This window comes from Pseudorca crassidens, chromosome 1, assembly GCF_039906515.1.
Source record: "Pseudorca crassidens isolate mPseCra1 chromosome 1, mPseCra1.hap1, whole genome shotgun sequence".
Classification (NCBI taxonomy): Eukaryota; Metazoa; Chordata; class Mammalia; order Artiodactyla; family Delphinidae; genus Pseudorca; species Pseudorca crassidens.
The window spans coordinates 27,477,642-27,499,641 of NC_090296.1; the positions used below are offsets into that span (position 1 = coordinate 27,477,642).

Consider the following 22,000-nt stretch of genomic DNA (forward strand, 5'->3'; position numbering starts at 1 on the left):
GGGAAACAGCAATGCCTCAGCAAGGAGACTCAGAGAAAACCACAGTTTGAGCGTTGGCTTGGCCACAGACAAAAGACTGGAAAGGCCCTCCTTCTCCCACAACAGAAGGGTACTCGTGGGTGGGAAGGAGGAATTTCTGATAGACAGAACACAGACTGAAACTTGGAAGGTCACAGGGAAGCAAGATCTGAGCTCTCTTACTAGAAAGATAACACTGTTCAGAGATTAAATTCTGGGAGTGTGTTTGTGTGTGTGTGTGTGTGTGTGTTTTAATTCCTTCCAGAGAAACACCCCTTTTAGCCTTTACTCAGGCTTCTTGGTGATGGAGTAGAGCTGGATGCCTCCCTGCGGTGAAATATCAATAACTCTCTAATTCATTTTTTTGAAAATTAAGGGGGATGAAGCAGGTAAATGTTAACCTCTATTGAGCGGGGTTAATGTCTCTTTGTACCCCTTTTACTCTGATATCAGAAGACCAAACATTTGGGGCATTATTCTCCCCATATGAGATTTTTATTGTAACTTGGATAAAGTTCCCATTATGTAGCATACAAAGCCACTTCTAGTTCTGGCAGCTCAAGTACTGGGATGGTATATCTTCCTGAGCAGGTAAGGTGCTAAGCGCTCATCCTGCTACAACCAGGCCGAGAGCTGTTCAATGCAAAGAACACATTTCGTCTTTTGTGCAACCGTATGATGCTGTAAAAAGCTCAGGGCCAGGGTGAGGGTGAGGGTAGCTGTTTCTATTTTGGCAAAAGCAAGCTTCCAAAAGGCCTTTGTCCCACCCTGCATGCAGTTCTTGGCTGTCTTCCATTCACAATGTTTGTCAGCTGGAACAAGATTGAAAGCCGAGCAAGAGAAAGAATACAACTTCCGGTACTGCAACAAGGCACTAGGCAATGCTAGGACCTCGACAGGGATGGGGCAGAAACCCTGAAGATGCTCCCGTTCATACACAGAGAGACTGAGGACACAAGCACCTAAGACAGGACTTTGAGATGCCAAAGAGATTGGAAGTCCTGTGGCATTCCCTTTCACTTCTAAAACAAATGAAGAAGCTACTTCTCCTATAGCAACTAGGAAAGAAGGCTCTTACTAGTGCAAATCACCTATTCTAAAGGATGTGAATATAGGTGCTTACGTGGACAGAACAATTTAGAAGAAACTATTATTCACCAACCAACTGAAAACACTGTGCTTCAGGCAGCCCCTAAATCAACTGTACCTTCTAACATCTGAGAAACAATGCAGGCCATTAAAAACAGATACTCAAATATACTTACATGCCTCAGACTCCTGCATGTACGCAAACCAAAGATACCAGCAGTGTCTCTGAGTTGGGTTTTCAATAGCATTGAGACACTTGAACAGATCTTGGGCTAGGTGTGTGTTACAACCAAAGAAGTCCAACTATGAGGCAGCTGGCTAAGGCCAGGGCTGCAGCCCGTGATCAGAAAACCCAGTGAAACTAGCCCTAAGACATCACATGGATGACATTTCCTCACTACAGGCCCACCCCCCATTCTGACAACAGAACTAATAGTCATACATCGGTAGAGGCTCATAGTCTGATGGCAAATTTAGACTCCTATGACTGTAGACTCTGCTTTGCTTTCTATTTCTTTCTCTCACAATGCCCAGCAATATTTGGCAGACCAAAGGTTTTTTGTTTTTTTGAAACACGTTCATTACAAAAAGGAAAAGTTTTAAAAGTCATTTCGGGGCTTCCCTAGTGGCACAGTGGTTGAGAGTCCACCTGCTGATGCAGGGGACACGGGTTTGCACCCCGGTCCGGGAAGATCCCACATGCTGCGGAGCTGCTGGGCCCATGAGCCATGACCGCTGAGCCTGTGCGTCCGGAGCCTGTGCTCCGCAAATGGGAGAGGGCACGACAGTGAGGGACCCGCGTACCGCAAAAAAAAAAAAAAAAAAAAAAAAGTCATTTCGAATTCTACTCTCAGAGATAACCTCTGGTAACATTCAGACTTTTTTCTGTGTATAGTCACTTATTTTCTTTGTATATACATGCATTTCCATGGGCTTACAAAAATGGCATATGATATTTGATGTTTTGGAGACTTTTTTTTCATTCAAATATCTATCTTGAGCATTTTTTCATATATATAAGGGTAGATCTAGATGATTGTTTTTAATGGCTGTGTATTTTCTATCATGGTTTATCATAATTTACTTAACCAATCACCAATAGTAGAATGCTATAAACTGACACAGTAGATCTATATTTGCAATTAAGGAAATAAGTTCCTAAAACATTTTTAAGTGGGAAAAAGTAGGCCCCCTAAAATCTTATACTTCCATTGTGAAACCACACACATAGTAAGGCTGTCACCAGTTCATTTTGCTATTTAAGAATACTGTTGTGATAAACATCATGTTATTTTTTATATCTTTTGACATATACCAGATCATTTCCTTAAAGTAATTTCCTTGAAGTAGAAGGGCTAGATCAGAAGGCTGCTTCTTCTTTGTCTTTTTTATACATATTCTCAAACTGCCCTCTGTAAAGGCTGTACCAAATACATTTCTGTCAGTATGTTTGGGAGAATAATTCCCTTACCTTTCCTTGATTATTATAAGGAAATACTACGTGTCCCATGGAAAGCTGGCTCATAATTTGATGCTAATGCTGTTTCTCCTTTTTTTTTTTAACGTTTATAAGACATTTATGCCTTTGGACAAACATATTCTTTTAATCGTTTTACCATGGTACTATTAATCATTCTTTCTCCTCACATCTCTCTCTAGCAATTGTGAAATTAATTTGCTATAATTTTCAGCTGTCCAAACAAGTAAATATTAGTTTAAAAAGGTGTAGCTAATTAATATTTTACGAGCCTTGAACTTCTCCTAAACCACCTTCTTGAATATCATTTAAACCAATTTCTGCTTCTGGCACAGGGGGTTTAACTAAAACCCCAAATTGAAATTATAATGCAATAGCTAAGATGTGGAAGCAATCTAAATGCCCATCACCTGATGAATGGATAAAGAAAATGTATATACATGTGATAGAGCATCACTCAGCCTTAAAAAAGAAAGAAATCCTGCATAAGTTACAATGGATGAAACTTCAGGACATTATGCTAAGTGAAATAAACCAGCCACTAAAAAACAAATACAACATGATTCCACTGATATGAGGTATCTAAAGCAATCAAACTCATAGAAACACAAAGCAGAATGGTGGATGCCAGGGGCTGAGGGGAGGGGGAAACGGAGCTGTTCAATGCATACAGAGACTCAGTCATGCAAGATGTAAAAGTTTTAGTAATCTGTTGTACAACAATGTGCATATAGTTAACAATACTGTACAATTCACAAAAATTGTTAAGAGGGTAAATTTATGTTATGTGTTTTTTACCACAATGGAAAAAAAGTAATACATAATAATAAGAGAAATGAATTTTTATTGAGCTTTTATCATGGTTAGCATTGCTCTAAGTGCTTTACATGTTATAGCATGTTCCCAATCATTTGAGGTGGGTCCCATCATCACCTCCATACACAGAAGAAGCAACCAGAGCACAAAAAGGTTCCGTAATTTGTGCATGATGGCAAAGCTACCAAGTAGTAAGTGAGATCCAAGTCGTCGGAGGAATCTGATTTCACAGCCCTACTGTACTACACTGCCTTCCTCATTTATGCTATGCTGACTCCCTTTTTAAAGCAAATCCACTGAAATCAAATCTCCCTTCCAAAGCAAATCTAAAGCAAACTTAGCAATGTGTCCAATTTTCACCAGACGCATTTAAAAGACAGAGATTTCCCTGACTTTACTCCAGGAAGAAAAGGTTGAAAAAAAATTGTGTGTAAGCAAATCTTTGTTACTTCTTTTGAAAGTTAAAATATGTAAGTGTATGCGTATGTGAGTCTGTGCGTGTATAATATATAAATAAAGGTAACTTCAAAAGATCAGCAATGACCCCAGATTGAGAGTTCAATTGGTTAAAAAAAAAATAACTCATAGCCTCATTTTCAATTGTCTCTTTTATCTTTTACTTACTAGTAGTTTTAGTAAGGCCCTTGTTCTCCTAATAATGTTTGTGTCTTACATCGTCTGATAAGTAAAATGAAATAATTAGACAAGGCAATGTCTGAGTTCTTTACAACTTTAAATTCAGAGTTTATAAATATCTAACTTGTCTTTGTCTTCAAATGTTTAGTTTGTTTTACTTGGCTCAGAATATCACATATTGACCTGTTGTTCATCTTACACAGACTTTGCTGTCATATATACCTGATAAGTTTTTTCCTGTGGCTGCATCCATTGCAGATGGGTGGGGTTCTTTACATTTAAAGATGAGGTCTTTCATCATCTCACGCAAAGTTACTGCTGTGAGTCCCTCATATGCCCACAGACAAACAGAAAAAAGCCACAGGTCACAGAGTGAGGGGAGGGAATGAAACTGGCCACCAGGCAGCTGTAGCGAAACCACATTTTAAGGATATACAACAAACAAGGTCGATCCCAAGCAGCTGGTAGGTGAAGAGCTGCCTCTTAACAAACCTACAACCAAGTGGAGTTCTGAATTTTGATTCATTGTGTTGACCTTTTCTTTTATACTTGTGTGTATGGGTGTATAGCAGCAGCAACAATAAAATTGGAATGTCTTCTCTGACTGATGATAAATGTATAAAACAAGAAGAAAATGAAGAGTCACTTACTCAAGGGGGAGGGAGGTAGAGTGGAATAGGGCTTTGGAAGCCTCTGACCTGGCTTAGCTATTACAACTGCAATAAGCCAGCTGGGCAACCTTGTGTAAGTTACTTAAACTTTCTGAGCAACAGTTTCCTCATCAGTGGAATGGATATAATACTATATCTAGCATACAAGAGGCACTCACTGTACACCCATTTCACTGCCTTCACCTTCCTCCCTCCAAGATTCCAGAGAGACCCTACTCTAGCAACAGCTTAGAAAACACCCTGGTGGTAACCAGGGGACTTCTATTACTAGTAGTAAGGAATCAGCATAATGAACTGATGTTTATATTGAAATAATGCATTAAGAATCAGATTTCTGGGGACTTCCCTGGTGGTCCAGTGGTTAAGAATCTGCCTTCCAATGCAGGGTTCGATCCCTGGTTGGGGAACTAAGATCCCACATGCTGCGGTGCAACTAGGCCCGCATACTGCAACTACTGAGACCACGCGCTCTAGGGCCTGCGCACCACAACTAGAGAGAAGCCCGCACTCTGCAACTAAGACCCGATGCAACCAAAAATAAATTTAAAAAAAAAATCAGATTTCTATGGTATTGAAAAAGCAAGCATAATATTAATCATGCAAAAGTGTCAATCTGTGTTATTCACATTGGTAGACACCTGTTGTGTTTCCTGACAGTATTCTCAAAAACACCATCATAGAAACAAAATTAAACAGTATGACCAATGACAACAACAGGGTTGAAAGGATGAAGTGATTATTGAAGAGATAATTCCTATGTTATCAATAACAACCCACACACATGCCCTGAATCTCCAAACTTCTAGAACATATTTCAGGATTCTACAAGACTCAGTGATTCCTGACACTGCTCCTAAATAACAAAAGCACAAGGGAGCACAGAGTATGGGCATTTCTAAGAGTTTTAAGTCCCGGAAGACCTTATTAAGACATCTCTTTAAGAATTTGAGGTAACTGGGATAAAAGTTTAGTAAACCTTTTCTTTTGCAACAGTGTATCTGACTAGTAGGAGACTAGTTAAGATACCTGAGATTAACTTTTCAAATACAGTTTTATAGGTGTCAATATGTACTTGTCGATGTACTTGTCGAACGCATGAATTGCAATTTAAAATGTATGTAGGGCTTCCCTGGTGGGTTAAGAATCCGCCTGCCAATGCAGAGGACAAGGGTTCAAGCCCTGGTCCGGGAAGTTCCCACATGCTGCGGAGCAACAAAGCCCGTGCGCCACAATTACTGAGCCTGTGCTCTAGAGCCCGCAAGCCACAGCTACTGAAGCCCGCGTGCCTAGAGCCCATGCTCCGCAACAAGAAAAGCCACCGCAATGAGAAACCTGCGAACCGCAACGAAGAGTAGCCCCCGCTCACCACAACTAGAGAAAGCACGCACGCAGCAAGGAAGACCCAACGCAGCCAAAACTAAATAAATAAAATAAATACATAAATTAAAAAAATAATAATAATAAATAAAAATAAAATGTATGTAACAATACATATAACTATTAGTTATTGAACGCCTGAATATTGTCAGAGAGGTAGTATAGCGCATGATAGCCAAGAGCTAGGATGCCGGAGGCTGACACCCCTGGATTCCAAAACACCAGCTCTTCCATTTATTACTTTTGTGAGCCTGGGAAAGTCACATAAGTGATGCTCTGTTTTTATATCTGGAAAATGGGGCTAATAAGAGGGCAGCTGTGAAGATTCACTGTGATAACACAAATGACACTCCAGGTTCAGTGCTTGGCACATGGTAACACCCTGAGGAATATAATCCTCATGAAAACCCACAGATATACATTATCATCACCATACTAGAGATAAAGAAACCGAGGTTCAGGGAAGTTCAGATAACCTGCCGCAGGTTATGGGTTCAGGTTTAAACAGGATTATCTGACTGCAAAGCCTGTCCACAGTGCCTATTTCTAAACAGCTGAATGTAGTTTTACATGTATTATTTCACGTATTTTCAATGTCTTTTCATTAGGTAAGAAGAAAAGAGTTTGGCTTGGCAAAATCTGCTAAATCAAATGGTTCTAAGAAAATCATAATCATAAACAAGCTATAAACTAAGTGTTATATGAATTTCTGATACAGGTCAGAAGCAAATATAAAATTGAACAAAAGACCCCAAAACCAAATGAAAACAAAAAAACAGAGCAGCAGTATGTTAGAACGTTCAAGTCAACCTGCTCCAGGAGCTACGCCTGAGGTCGTGCCCACCCCGCCCCCACCCCCACCCCAGCCAACCTTCTTCCCAGGTACTCTCCTTGGAAAGACGTAAAAAGACTCCCCCTGCAGAGCCAGTCTGCTTGCCTGCTCTCCCTGTGCCGCGCTGAGGGGCTAGCGTGTTATTGCTGGCTGCCTGGAAAAGCCCGGCGCCTGCTGAATTTCTCTTTCTTTCCCCTCCCCTACAACACAAACACACAGCAGCTGAAGGCCTGGAGAAACAGTATTCACTGCTGCAGGTGGGGCAGAATTTTTCTAGACACATGCAATGAACTTTTAGGAGCAGAATAACAAGACTTGGCTGGGTTTATACGGGAATCCTTTCCACACCTGCGAGACTATGCTCTCTCTCTCTCTCTCACACACACACACACACACACACACACACACACACACACACACACACACACACACACACACACACACACACACACACACAGGCCGTTAGCAAAAAGCTCATTACACTTGGCCCTCAAGATGCTGCTATTGTACGGAAAGGACCCTTCAGGCGAACACTGAGCTGCCCCCGCTGCCCTGCTTGTCTGGGGACATTAGTCTCTGTTGCCCCTCACCGAATCTGGGTTAGTCTGGTGAAATTGGCCATCTTGGGATGGGGGAAGTAAAGCACAGAGTGGAAGGATTAGAGGAGCTGAGGATGCACGGTTTTTTCCTACCTTGAGTTACCTTATGATGTTGAAAATTAAGTCTACTAAAAATTGAAGGGCTTTGGAAACCAGTGAAAAATTAAGATGTACTTAAAATCCCCTCTCTCCCCCTTTGTTGTTAAAAGAAATTTCAGCAGTTCTTCCTTGGCCATCAAAATATCCTTAATTTTTCTGCTTTTGGGGCTTTTTTCAGTCTGGAGTAGGTAGAGAAGAGAGTGGGAGGGCAGGAGATGGGGGTTGAGAGCAGAGGTTTAACAAAGGATCACTTTAACAGAAACTACTGAGTAATCGCTCTGCCCTGGGCCAAGAATAACATCAGCTCAGCGTTGGCAATTAGAATCAGGTCAGTCAGGCCTCAGAGCCGGTGTAGCCCTCCTCACAGACCCCAGCAGGGAGAGCTACTCATGCTGATGTCACCAGCAGTCACTGCTGCCCAAGAAAGTCCCCCCATTCAGCTGACAGAAAAGTTTTTTATCCTTCTCCTTCAGGGGCAGGAAGCCAGTCTGAGAAGGAAGTGGAAAGCAATGAGGGAAACCGGAGAGAAGACACATTCAGATGTATCAACACACAGAGTCACTGTACCATCCCTAGAATACCAAGATCCTGCAATTTCCTCAACTATCCTGGAACTCATTTTAAATGAATTAATACATGTAAGGCACCTGGAATAGTGCTTGGACCACAGTAAGTGCTTATTAAGAGTTAGCTATTCTTACTAAAACAAAGAGGGAGGAATCTGTCCCATTATTTATCTCTCATCCATCATAAAACTTGCATCCTGGGAGTAGCGGTTGCTGAGCAGAATGTACCTTGATAAGAAGAATGAACAGGAAGTTTTCAAGTTTGGAAACTTATTGATAAGGAAACTGTAGTAGATGAAGTGAAAAAGATGGAAACAAAGTTCCTATAAAAAAAAAGATTGCCTGAAATTTTATAAGGGCAACACTAAATTTTAACAAATCCAGCCTCCCTTTCAAAAGACAGAAGACAAATAAAAGGGAGACATTTCTAATCTCTTTCTCTCTAGCTTAATGGTTCTCCAAGTGCGGGCCCCAGAAGAAAAGGCTTAGCATCATCTGGGAACTTGGAAATAATTGAGGCCCATCCTAAACCTACTGAATCAGAAATGGAGTCAGGGAAGCAATCGGTGTTTTAAGAGACCCTCCAAGGGGTTCTGCTGCTCAAAGCCAAGGATCTGCAAACTATGGCTTGCAGGCCAAATCCAGCCTGCCATCTTTTTTGTAAATAAAGTTTTATTGGAAAACAGCCACACTCATTCATTTACATGTTGTCTATGGTTGTTTTCATTCTACCATGGTAAAACTGAGTAGTTACCACAGACCCTACGTACAGCCTGCAAGGCCTAAAATATTTACTATATGACCATTCACAGAAAAAGCTTGCTGACCCTTGCTCTGATTTAGAATGATTTTTTTTTTTAAATTGCTAGTTTTACCCATCAGTGTGTAAAAGCTCATAGTTTCAATTTTGTCTTATTTTGTTTATCATGCTCTCTATCAAACGGACTGGATCACACCTATTTCCTTGTACCTCTGGCCCTGGAAGCCTCCGCCAATGGCTCCAGGTGACTTTCCTCTCCCAGGTCCATGCTACAGGACCAGTCTTTTGTAGGGGTGATTCGGTACATGAAAATTCCTAGATTTATGAGTGAAATGCTAGACAGAAATGAGGATCAAAGCTTACACTGCATGAATGGTTAGAGATGCCCATTTCAAAACTCATATCCTGAATCAGAGTTTTCCTCCTGAAATTAATACCTACAAAAAGTTATCTAAAAAATAAATAAATTAATTAGTTAAAAAAAAAAGCTGGCTAAGTGCAGAAAGGATGGAGAACTTCCTCTGCATGTAATGCAAGAAAGGCTGCATGATTATTTTTCCAACAATATTTTTAGGAGATCACTATGAAAGGCACTGTCTGTCCATGTATGATATGATATGATATGATATAATATAATATAATACAATACAATACAATACAAGGCCCCTTTTAATGTCCTGGTCCATAAACACATCTCTCTTGTGAATGGATACTAGGTAAATCAGATTTCAATTCTACTCACTGCTCTCAAACAGGCAATTAACCAAATTGTTAGTTATATCAATGCCTACCTACACTTTAGAAAATTGAATCCAAAGCATAAGAAGTTCATCAGAGAAACCACCTCTATCTAAAGGGGTTAACCCAAGGACAGACATATAGGACATCCTGAGAAGGCAAACCATGTTTCAAGCGATCATTTGGTTGTAATTATAAGGGTCAGGTCTAGCACAGTCACAAGGTGAGCTAAAAACACAGGCTTAAAAATCTAATTAGGGCTTTGCTCCTTCTGTGGAGTGTTTCTTAATGTCCTCTGAAATAAAGCGCTCTAAGGTACTATTCTTCATGTTAGAACACTTACTATCTTATTTGCTATTTTATTAGTTATAAACTCTTCAAGCTAATAGAATTTAGTTTCCTTCTCTCTCTCCCACAGTCCCAAGCTTCACGCTTACTCATTTTGACCTAAGTCAACTGTGGATTAGAATGGGGGAAAAAATAAAATGATGTTATAAACATATATAAAATTATGATAAAAGATTTTCTGTTCCCTCTCCAGAAGACACGAGATAACTCCCTTCTTGGGAGTGCTGACTCCTCCCTAAAACAGGCATTCTGACAGATTCTAAAAAACATATTTTCCATATACTTCATAGTTCAGTGAAACTCAATCAGTATAATCCTCAGTAAAAAAAAAAAATCCACACAAGAATAGCAGTACTCTGAATTTTCAAAGGAATGTGACTTGCTGGAAGCTAATCAAAAGAATGAGAAGGACTTATAAATGAAGCAGTTTCTAAAAGTGAAAATCAGCAAAACTGTCTCTCTTTCCTCAAAACCTCAGTGCTCTGCAAACCACCTCCTTTTTTTTTTTCTTTAATCATCCACCATTTCAAGGTATGGAAGCATTAAAAGGGACCAACTGCCTAGATGCATTAGAGCCACAGATTATACTCAAACAAGGGGAATAAGGCTATATATATTTCCACTATCCAGCGTCTGATTAAGTTGGCATTCTTAAGTAATCTGAATGGCAGGGGGTTCAGAAGTTTAAAAAGTTTTAAGAAATTTACACAGATTGAAAAAAAACTAAGATATACTGCGGAAGAAAAATTTAAATGGAGTTGTTATTGCTAAGAGGGCTCTCTAAAATGGAGCCAGGAGGCCATTGAGGAAGTGTGACTTTTGCACATCTCAGCAGGGATGGAATTTGAACTTCGACCACTTCTTGTCTTAACATAGGAATCCAGAACATCTGCCCAATGTTCCAGAAACTCAAGATACTTAGTGGACCCTTACACTCTAAACCAACTTGTGATAGCCTATTTATTTATTGGACCCTTACCCTAAAATAACTCATAACTGCCTGTCCTTTAAGGATAAATATTTCCTTTCGTGCATCAGGATCAATCATAATGCTTGAACAACCTTGTGGCTTTTGCCTTTGTAAGCCCCTGACTTTTTTCTCTTCCTTGGAATAATCTTTTGGTATTACCCAAATCTGTCTCTTGAATTGGAATCCTTAAGACCCCAAATAAAGCTCTTGGGGACTCCCTGGCGGTCCAGTGGTTGAGACTCCATGCTTTCACTGCCGATCCCTCGTCAGGGAACTAAGATCCCCACAAGCCGTGCAGCACGGCCAAAAAAAAAAAAAAATTTTTTTTTTGTTTGCAAACTGGCCTAAATGCCTCCGCTATCCCAAAGACTATTTAAATAAGGAAATTTCTACATGGCAGAGGGCAGTGTGATGATGCTATATTCCATGCTTTACAGATAAGAAGTCTGGATTTTTCTCCAGTAAAAATGACCTAAAAAGCTACTTCACAAATGCCTGGGGACTTCTCTGGTGGTGCAGTGATTAGGACTCCGCGCTCCCAATACAGGTGGCCCGGGTTCAGTCCCTGGAACAAGATCCCACATGCTGCAACGAAGAGCCAGCATGCCACAACTAAGACCTGGCGCAGCCAAATAAATAAATAAATAAATATTAAAAAAAAACAAACAAACCCTTAAACAAATGCCTGCACTTAACGACTTCTCAATTCCAATGAATTAATATAATATACAGATTATACTATCACAGATAAGATGATCAAGTGGTGAATGACACTGAAAAAAATAAAAATTTCTCTGGACCTGGACGGCATTTGAAAAAACAAAGAGAGAGAGCATGATGATAACTGTTTTATATAGAAGAAAAAAAAAACTTGGGAACATTACCTTAGCCTTTGAGTGAATATTAATTTTGCACACACTAATGCACACTACATTTTTATAAGAGCAAATGACAAGAGATCAAGCTGATATAAGCTATTTCTTCACACAACCAAGTATCAGGGAAGCTCACAGAATCAGTACGGATTCAGCCCAGCAGAACATGTAGAACACGGTAACTGATTCTAATGATGATCCTGAGTTATCAGGAAAAAGTTAAGTCTTCACGGCCTGACTGTTTTGTGAAGTCATCCTTTCTCTGTAATTGGGGCCATACTGATTCGCTAGTGCAATATACTTATATAATTCCCTTACACATATACTCAGGAGTTTGTCATTTTATAGACAGTGAGTAGGGAATTAATATTTCAGTAGAGTGTAAGTTCCACTACAACAAGAATCTTTGTGTCTATTGTTACATTTTTGTATACGTTGTTCTATGTACAAACTGTTAAACCAGAAGACCAACGACCTAGATTAAGACCATTTCCTATAAGAACCTGAAAGTTATTTATTCCTTGAAAATCTTGATAGGCCATAAAGGATTAATGTGTGCTTAAATAGATCAAGTTAATGAAGGCAAGGAAGTAGTACATTTAGAAAAAAATTTTTAAAATGCTAGCTTTTAGGTATCTGGGAATTAGACCCTTTGGGAAATTACTGAACTAAGATCAGGCAACAGAAAGGGTAAATACTACAAAAGAGATTTTTGTGGAGGAACATTCATTCAAATGAAAGAAAGAATGTCAAAATTGGTTCGAGATCACTTTCCCACAAAGCCAATGTAGATTCAGAACATTTCTTCCCCGTGGGTAGATTCCCCATGAACCATTCAAGCCATGGTGGCATTGGTAAACTTTTGAGAAACTATCCCCACATTTCTCATGAAAAAAAAAAAAGTTTTTTTTTTTTTTTTAATCCACAGAAGGAAGATATTATTAGCACATGGAAAAGCCTTATCTTGAATTACCTGGTGCCGGGCTCGACTCTGGTCCAGAAGCTGCCGGGACTGAAGTTTTTGCTGTTCAAGTTGTTGCAGGGCAAAATGGAGTTGGTAGCTGCCTACTGTGGAGTGGCACCTGTGCTGCGGGACCACCCCTGTAGCCTTGCTATACGCGTTGTTCTTTACCTCTCCCTCCCAGGCAAAGCCACCTGTTTGGAGGCTCCTGAAGAGAAAAGAAAGCAGATTTCTTAGAATGGTTGTGTGAACAATGAAGGTAAGGAGAGAAATATTTCAGTTATTTTTCCTTTATAGAACTGAAAGCAGTTTGGAGTTACAAATCTGTTTGTGGGATAAATTATCTGACTTGCCTATGAAATCGCAGCTCCATGAAGACAAAGGCGGGCTGCTCTGCTCTCCATTCTATTCCTAGCGCTTTGCCATAAGGCTTGGCATGTGCTCAGCACACAAAAATATCTGTTGAATGTTAAATAATTAAAATAGCAATTTCACTCCCCTGTGATTGTCAAAAGGACCTCGAAGAGGAGCCCAGAGAGCTTCAAATGAAGGATGGTAGGTTATTTCAAGGTAAGAACAGAGGAACAATCATCTTATCTAAACATCAACTTCAAAATTATAGGGGTGAATTGTGCAAGAGTCTTGGTTTTTCTTAGCCACCCATCAGTGAAGTACCTAAATTTTTAAAATAAGTGTTTGTATTTGAGCTTATGTCCCCATATCATGGGATAACATAACTGGTGTGAGAAGATACATTTTTCCTTATTCTGAATTCATCTCATCAGGGTCCCCAGCCAGGTTGACATTTAGCCTACACACATTGAAGACATTATGCTAAGTGAAATAAGTCAGCCAGACAAGGGCAAATATTGTATGATTTGTCCTAGAATAGTCAAATTCATGGAGACAGAAAGTAGAATGGTGGTTGTCCGGGGCTGGGGAGACAGGGGAATGGGGAGTTATTGTTTAATGGGTGTCGAGTTTTACCTTGGGATGATGACAGAAGTTTTGGAGACGGATGGTGGCGACGGTTGCACAACACTGTAAACGTATGAAATGCCTCTGAATTGTACACTTAAAAATGGTAAATTTTATATTATGTATTATTTTACCACAGTTTTTTTGAAAAGGTCCCCATTTATTTTTAGAACAGTCTTATTTGGAAATCCTTCCATCTCCTTAACATTTTGGCTATTCATCTCTGAACCTTCTTTAACTACCTAGTATTTTTGGTTTTTTCTTTTTAGAGTTACAGTGACCAGAAAATTGTACACAGAAGAAACACAAAGAGTGTCATAGTGAACAACCTTATCCCAAAACCTTGGTGAATGGTGCTTAGAGAAATAAAACAGTGCCTAATTCAAGAGACATATTCATAGTGATTTAAATCATCGTGTTATTCTTCCCTTTGTAAATATCCTTTGGTGTTAATGGTCATTTCAGTGGCAGAGATGCAACAACACATGGGGTGAGTTTACACAGAACCTTCCTGAGTCCTGACCTACGGCTGCCTGGTTATTAACAGCCTGGGTCCTTGTGACCTCAACAGAGCCCTGTGGGAGGGAGCAAAGTGGGATGTCTTCTGAGGCCAGAAGCCTACGCTCCTCTCTTGCCTGGGGGGACCTCTCTCTCATAGCTTGGTCATTTTGGGTCTCTGCTTTGGTTTCTCTACCTCTCTCAAAGAGATTTCCAGACACAGAGTTAAGGGAAAGTCTGTGTAATATATTCTGAAGTCCACGGATGAAAGGTTTTCTACTCACATAATCTCACCTCTGATATGTCACATCCCTTGCTCACCTCCTCCCACAGTTTGGCTCCCACAGTTCAGTTGCACAATTACACACATTCAGCTAATCTTCCTGGAGGACAGTACCAAAAAGCTCAGAGCTTGCTTATTAACTTTTCTTTAGTATGACATTTGATCTTCCGTGATCCCTCTTGAATTGTCTCAGTGTGCGTGTTATTAGACATGATTTTTCCCAAGGGGCTTCTAGAGATGTGAGGAAATGTGGAGACCAAGGAACACATGTAAATAAATACCCGACTATGTGAATAAAATGTTAATATTATTCACAAAGTGAAGTGCTGAGTGGGAGTCAAATAGGACTTCTGGGGTTAAGAAGGGAGGGGCCAGAGGAAACCATGATCTCTGTTCTCATTAGTGAGGGAAGAGAAAAGCTTACTGAAGATACAGCAAATAGCAAAGGGAACCAAGTGAGCTCTGAGTGGAAGGCGAGGCAATGGAGCAAGGTATTCAGGTGTAAATGAAAAGCAGGCTCAAGGCAGGAGTGAGCTGATCCAATGAACACGTGAACACACGGAAGAGACAGATAATACAGCAGGAACTGCCTGGATGAATAACTCTGAGATTTCCATACCAATTAAGGCAGGAATTTGAATCTAGAATGAAACTATTATTTATGATAACCGGGCCCAAGGTTAGAAAATTCATCAATTGTGATTCTGCTTCCATTCCTGGCTCGCTGGTTACAGAAGTTTGTAGCCACAAGAGGCAATCCAGACTTAGGGATTTGATATTTAAGGATTTATATAACTATGTAGCTTATATCAGAATTCACCTCACGGGCTAGCTAGGTTGGTTTTACTTTCTAAAAACTGCTTTCATAACCAATATTCCTAGCAGGCATTTACTTTAATGCCTTCCTGCTGTAATCAGAAATCAGAGTCTGTAACTAGGCCCCCTTGTTTGGAGGTGACCAGGGACAGAGCCTCAGCAGGGGTCTGTGGATGTGTAAGGGGCAGGACAGTGGGCAAGAGAAGATCAAACAAGGGACTCTGGATAGAGGAGGTTTATTCGTCCAACTGCACACACACTGAACAGACTGCAACAACATAAGCTTTTGTAGTGAAAGCTGTTTTTAATCTCATCAGTAACATAAGTGCAGTCTCCAAGTCACAGAAAGAAGTTGCTTAAGCAAGTGGAGGCTATTAGCAAAGAGGAAGGAATTTTTACAGTGCAACACTGGATGGGTGCAGGAGTGCTCAGCTGTCTAAGGCAGTGTGGTCAGTGCCATGAGAAACCTGCTTGCTTTGAATTCCAGTGGGTGTTACTCAGGGCACGGTATCTCACAGTTAAAGCACAGGCTTTGGGGGTTAACAATATGCAAGTGTTGTAATGACTGACACGGAGGACACCAGGTGCACTGTTACTTGGGTTTTGCCTGAGATTACATATTGACATAGTCCTTTCTATGGCAGCTATGAGTTTCCATTTCCATCCAAAATTCCGTTCCATCTTCTTGAACCTCAGTTCATTCTAGTTTACTAGTAATACATTTTCTACTCCCACCAAACTTTTGAGATTCAAGTATTCTCTATAAAATTTAGTTGTTATGTTATTCTTTGCTCAACACTAACATATAATATTGTATATGTTCCCTATAAATAACTTCTTACACTTCTTTATTATTTCTAGAGTAGGACAGACAGACTCAAAAGAGTTAGCTGTGGGAATGCCCTGGATGTTTAACAACTGATTCAAATTCAAAGATTCAAAGTGAACTATGCTGTATCTTGTCCTGACTACATATGCAGCTAATTGCCAACAATACGGCGAATTTTTCTAAACCACGCATCCTCTTATTAGAACGTTGTCTTACTTTCTGTATTACACCGTGGCACTGCAGGGCTAAATGTTTCTCACCATCACTGCCCTTCCTGCAGCATGCCCTATTCCCTCCAACTTCTAGCCAAAACACACTAAAGGGCTGTGTCTTTCTCTCTGGTTTAATATCTGTTCCATCAAATGGATGTTGGTTGTAAGGAACTCGAAGGAAATTTGTAAAATGCATGGGTCTTTAGCAAAGCAAAAACTCCTGAGCAGGCTGTTGCCCTCTTCATAAAGATATGCTTTCAGTGTCAAGATTTCCCAAGAATGGGGAATTCCCTGGTGGTCCAGTGGTTAGGACTCCGTGCTTCCACTGCAGGGGGCACGGGTTTGATTCCTGGTGGGGGAACTAAGATCCTGCAAGCTGCGCGGCACAGCCAAAAAAAAAAAAAAAAAAAAGATTTCCCAAGAATGATGTGATGTCTCAAGATGGTACGGTAGGGATGAGATGGAGGAATGTGACAGCTGTACAAAGAGTATGATTCCGCGTCCATTTCCCCAGCTTCCTCCACCAAGTCTGAGCAAAACCTGAGCGACCACGTACGAGGACGTCCTTGCCCTCTTCAGGGTGTTGGCAAGTGTGTGGGTGTGCTTTCAACTGTCCTAATAATGGGGGTGGGGGATTACTTACATTTAATAGGTAGAGGTCAAGTGTGCCAAATGTCAAAAAATATAAGGAAAAGCCAGCCCTGTGCTAGGAAAATATGTGCTTCTCAAAATGCCAATGGTGCTTCTAATGAGAAACACTGTAAGGCCATGAAGGAGGTGCTTTCTGGGGACAATCTTACTATTTCTTGGTAAGAAAGAATATCTACCCACCTCCATGGCACTTATTCCACTACACGTTATGGAATGTATAGATATTCAAGGATGGCAGAGGCTACATTTTCTTTGCCTATAAATTTTCAATCTCAAACAAAGTAGTTGGGACACACAGTAAGTGCTGGAAAGGTGCTGTAAATGCCCAAAATCCTACAAATGAGAGAAGAACTCCCACGAGCTGTACAAAGCAGTGCTGGCCAGAATAAGGAAGCTATGTGATCAGAGAGTCATTATAAAATGTGGTGGGGAACCCCCTTAGCTTTGGGGGGTATTTCCAAGGACAAAATCAGAGTGATTCTTCATGGAGTGTTGTGTGTCCCATTCCTAATCCTTCCCAGGGCAGCTGGGGTGGGATCACATCTACAAAGACCAAATGGATGAGGAGAGACTAGACAGACGCTACTGCAGCCTTTATTACATCCAACTTCTCTATCTTTATTATTCTTAAACTTTCCTCTTCTGTAAAATGGGGATATGATAATAGTACCTATTTCATAGGGTTATTGTGGGGATTAAAGAGCGAACACAAGTGAAAGTACAGGCACATAGGAAGGGATCCAAAAATATACTACCACCACCGCCATTACTACTATTATTACTATTCATTCCCCTCCCAAACAATTCCATTTCACTGCTGCCCTACAGTTCTTTAAGTTAGTATATAGAAAACATAAATTCGGCCATTTTCCACCAGAGGATTCTGTGTTGCAAAGTTAACACAATCTAGTCATGAGTACAGTATTTGTTGTGAGGTCAAAAGTGCTCCAAGTTACTAAAAAGAAAAGCCCTGATGTATAGTGTATACAAATGGTTATTATAATTGTATTGCAATGCTCTATGCTGAGGACTAAAACAGGTTATCTGGAAAGGGATGGATTTTTCCTCCTCTTCAATCCACAAGTGAAGGGGGCACCTATATAATCTACCCTTGTAAGCAGTCAGTTTTCTGCTCAATCCTCCTTCCTGATCCTCCATTAGAGCCGATCATCTCAGAGATTGAAGGTGTGATCTACAAGCAGCCATCAGTCTACCTTCTTCTACTCTTCACTGGCCACCTCAGAGAAAGGACTTTCTGTTTACACTGCCTGTTTCTGTCCTAACATTCTCCCCAGTCTTTCAGCGTGGTTTCTATCCATATAAATATAGTGGCTTCCTTTGTTTTGTTCTAGACGGTGCTCAAGGGAGAGTGAGAGTGAACTGGACAGGCCTCTGGAACTCCTAAAACTCATGATCCCAAAGGGGAGTCCTACCCTCCACTTTCAGAAATAAGGAAATAGAACCCTCTCTATTTTATTATAGCTCCGGCATTCACCATCTTGTGGTTAAATCAAAGGCAAAAAACAGAAAACATTCAAAAGTTTCTGTTGGACTTATGCTTCTGAGCAAGTAGAAAGTTTCAAGAGACTGTCACTTTTACCTTAAAAAAATAATAAGCTGGGCTTCCCTGGTGGCGCGGTGGTTGAGAGTCCGCCTGCCGATGCAGGGGACGTGGGTTCGTGCCCCGGTCCGGGAGGATCACACATGCCGCGGAGCGGCTGGGCCCGTGAGCCATGGCTGCTGAGCCTGCGCGTCCGGAGCCTGTGCTCCACAACGGGAGAGGCCACAACCGTGAGAGGCCCGCGTACCGCAAAAAAAAAAAAAAATAAAGAAAAATAATAATAAGCTGAATAAGCTGCTAAATCATACTTATTTCAAACCTAACAAAATGCCGAGGACATACAGTAAACCTAAATGAATATAATCCCAGGAAGTGACAAGCTCTTCACTTTTAGCCAGGATGGCCCCTGGGAGGAGGAGGAATGTGTCATAGACGGGGGTTAAGGCACTACCAGCTAAACTTCTGACGAGCTTTTAACACCTGCATGTGGGCTGGTATGATATTTTAGAAGCCCCAGCATAGAACGAATCTGTAGCCACCCATCAACTCTTTCATCAATTGCATGGGGACACTGAAGGCTGGGGGATGGGGAGGGACTGATTAAAGTCCCTTTCAGAGAAACTGTGGATATTGTTCTTTGACCTTCACCAAAACTCAACATGTAGTATAGTCTAAAAGTTAGTATTGTAGAATCTGAAACCAAATCAATGAGCTTTTCATACTCTGTTGGTCTATCCTGCATGTTGAATGGATCTTGTATCCATACGAGATTTTTGTAACATCAAGCATTAGTCCTTAGGAATACTGGTTCACTGAGTGATGCAGACCTTCCAAATGTTGACATATTTCATTATATAATATTAAAAAACCATATTTGTTAGTATCACTCCAATCTCACCAGAAGGAAGGTGTCAAATTCATAGGGGTGAATATAAGTTTTTCAAAATTCTTTGCACAGAAGGCTCTTTAGAATCTTACTGGTGGTCCCATCCTGGCCCCAAGACATCTGCAGCCAGAGGTGAATTTAATCTAATTAAAGCTACAACAAAGTCCAGACCCAGCTTAATTATCAGATTGGCTCAACCCCTTCTCCCTTTGCCCCTTTCCCACACATTAGCAGCCTGAGAAAAGGATGAGCATGGCTTTTTTTTGGGGGGGGGGGGGCGAGGGTATGTGTGTGTGAACATTATTTACTTAAGTCTGTGGTTTTACCTAAAATGTCCAGCATACGATTAGTAATTATAAAAGACATGCAGAAGCAAGAAAATATGACCCATGTCAGAAAATGGTCAATAGAAGGACACTGAGAGGTGTTACAGATGTTGGACTTAGCAGACATGAACTTCAAAATAACAATGATAAATATGTAAAAGAGTCTAATGTAAAAGCTGGGAAACACATATAAACAGATGGAGGATTTCAAGAGAGAGATGAAATCTTTCAAAAAACAACCAAACAAGGATCCTAGAAATGAAAAAAATATAAAATCAGAAATGAGGAGTGCATTCAAAATGATTAACAGCAGACTGGACACAGTAGAGGAGAGTATCTAACAGGTATAAAATTGGAATCCCAGCAGTTGAGAAGAGAGAATGGGGCAGAAGAAATATTTAAAGAGATTAGGGCAGGGAATTTCCAAAGTTGATTGTAGACATTAACCTAAAGACCTGAGCTGCTCTGCAAATCCCAAGCAGAATACGTACAAAGAAATCCACACGCAGGCAGATCACAGTCAAACTGCTGAAACTAAAAATAAAGAAAAAAAATCTTAAAAGCAGCCAGGGTGGCGGGGTGCTCGGTGGTAGTGGTAATATTACATACAAAGGAACAGCAATGCAAATGATTAGCTGACTTATCGTTAAAAAATGATGGCCAGAAAACACTGGTGAGCTATCTTTAAAGTGCTGAAAGGAAAACAAAAAGAACTGCCAACCTAGACTTAAACATTTATACAATACTGTCAACCAACTCAATCTATTTGATAATTATGGAAAACTATACCCAACAACTTCAGAATACATATTCTTTTCAAGTGCATGTGGAACATACACCAAGACAGTCTAAATGCTGGGTCATAAAACCAATCTCGATAAAAACTGAAAGATCAAAATCACACAGAGTACACTCTAACCAGAATGGTATTAAATTAAAAATCAATTAATTTTATATCTTTAAAACAACAAGATATCTAGAGAATTCCCAAATATTTGGAAATTAAACAACACACTTTAAATAACCTATGGATCAAAGAAGAAATCACAAGAGAAATTAGAAAATGTATCAAACTGAATGGTAATGAAATCACAACCAAACAAAATCTGAGATGCAGTGAAAAGAGCCCTTAGAAATGTATAGTATTAAATGTCTATATTAGAAAAGAAGAAATACGTAAAATCAATGTTCTAAGCTTCCACTTTAAGAAACTAGAAAAATAAAAGCAAGTTAAACAAAGTAGGAGAATAAAAAATAAAATAATAAGAGCAGAAACCAATAGAGTAATTAAACAAGGAAGCCATCAGACTGAGGTCGCTCTAATGTCTTGGCAGTCTGTGTAAGCAAACCAAAACCCACGCCGGAGTCATTGCACTTACATCTGAAAAGTGAAATTTAAGAACAACCAATTACAAACAGCCAACTAGGCTTTCCCAAGTAAGGCAACCACTTAAGCTATAGCCAAATAATTTGCTTACTTTGCTTAAGAGTCTGCTCTATTAAAAAAAAAAAAAAAAGCCTTTCCCTTAGTCTGTGCCAGTGGAGTGCTCTTACCCATTTTCAATTTGGCACTGCCCAATTAAAATCAATGTGTGCTCAAATGAACTCTTTGAAAATTTAATGTACTTCAGTTTACATTTTAACACAATGAAATAGAAACTGGGCAAACAGGAAACATCAATAAAATCAAAAGTTGGCTATAAGAAAAGAATTTAAAAGTTGATAAATTCCAAGCAAGCTGATCACAAGGAAAAAAATACATGAATTATTAATATCAGAAATGAAGACGGGGGAACATCATACAGAGAATATAGATATTAAAAGTATAAGGAGATATCATGAACAACTCTATGTCAAATATTTAACAACTTAGATGAATTGGAAAAATCCTTGAAAATACAACTTTTTGAAAACGACACGATGAGAGAAAATCTAAATATATAAATTTAACTTGTAATCAAAAACCTTCTTAACAAAGAAAACTTTAAGCCCAGATGGCTTCAATGAATTCTATCAAACATTTAAAGAAGAAATAATTTCAATCTTTCACAAAATCTTTCAGAGAAGAGAAGGGAAAACTTCTCAACTCATTTTATGATGTTAACACATCTCTGATATAAAAAAAAAC

General features: G+C 39.9%; 1 protein-coding gene across 16 annotated transcripts in view; it reads right to left on the minus strand.

The window, feature by feature from the left end:
• The window catches only part of TTLL5 (tubulin tyrosine ligase like 5), a 306,516-nt gene that overhangs the window by 83,981 nt on the left and 200,535 nt on the right, over positions 1 to 22,000 (minus strand). For 15 of the 16 annotated variants that reach the window (XM_067729894.1, XM_067729939.1, XM_067729917.1 and 12 more), the window contains one exon: positions 12,845 to 13,040. In XM_067729894.1, coding sequence (XP_067585995.1) covers positions 12,845 to 13,040 — 196 coding nt within the window. Of the gene's footprint in view, positions 1 to 12,844; positions 13,041 to 22,000 lie in introns of those variants that run through there. The other variant, XM_067729997.1, reaches the window with a different exon arrangement.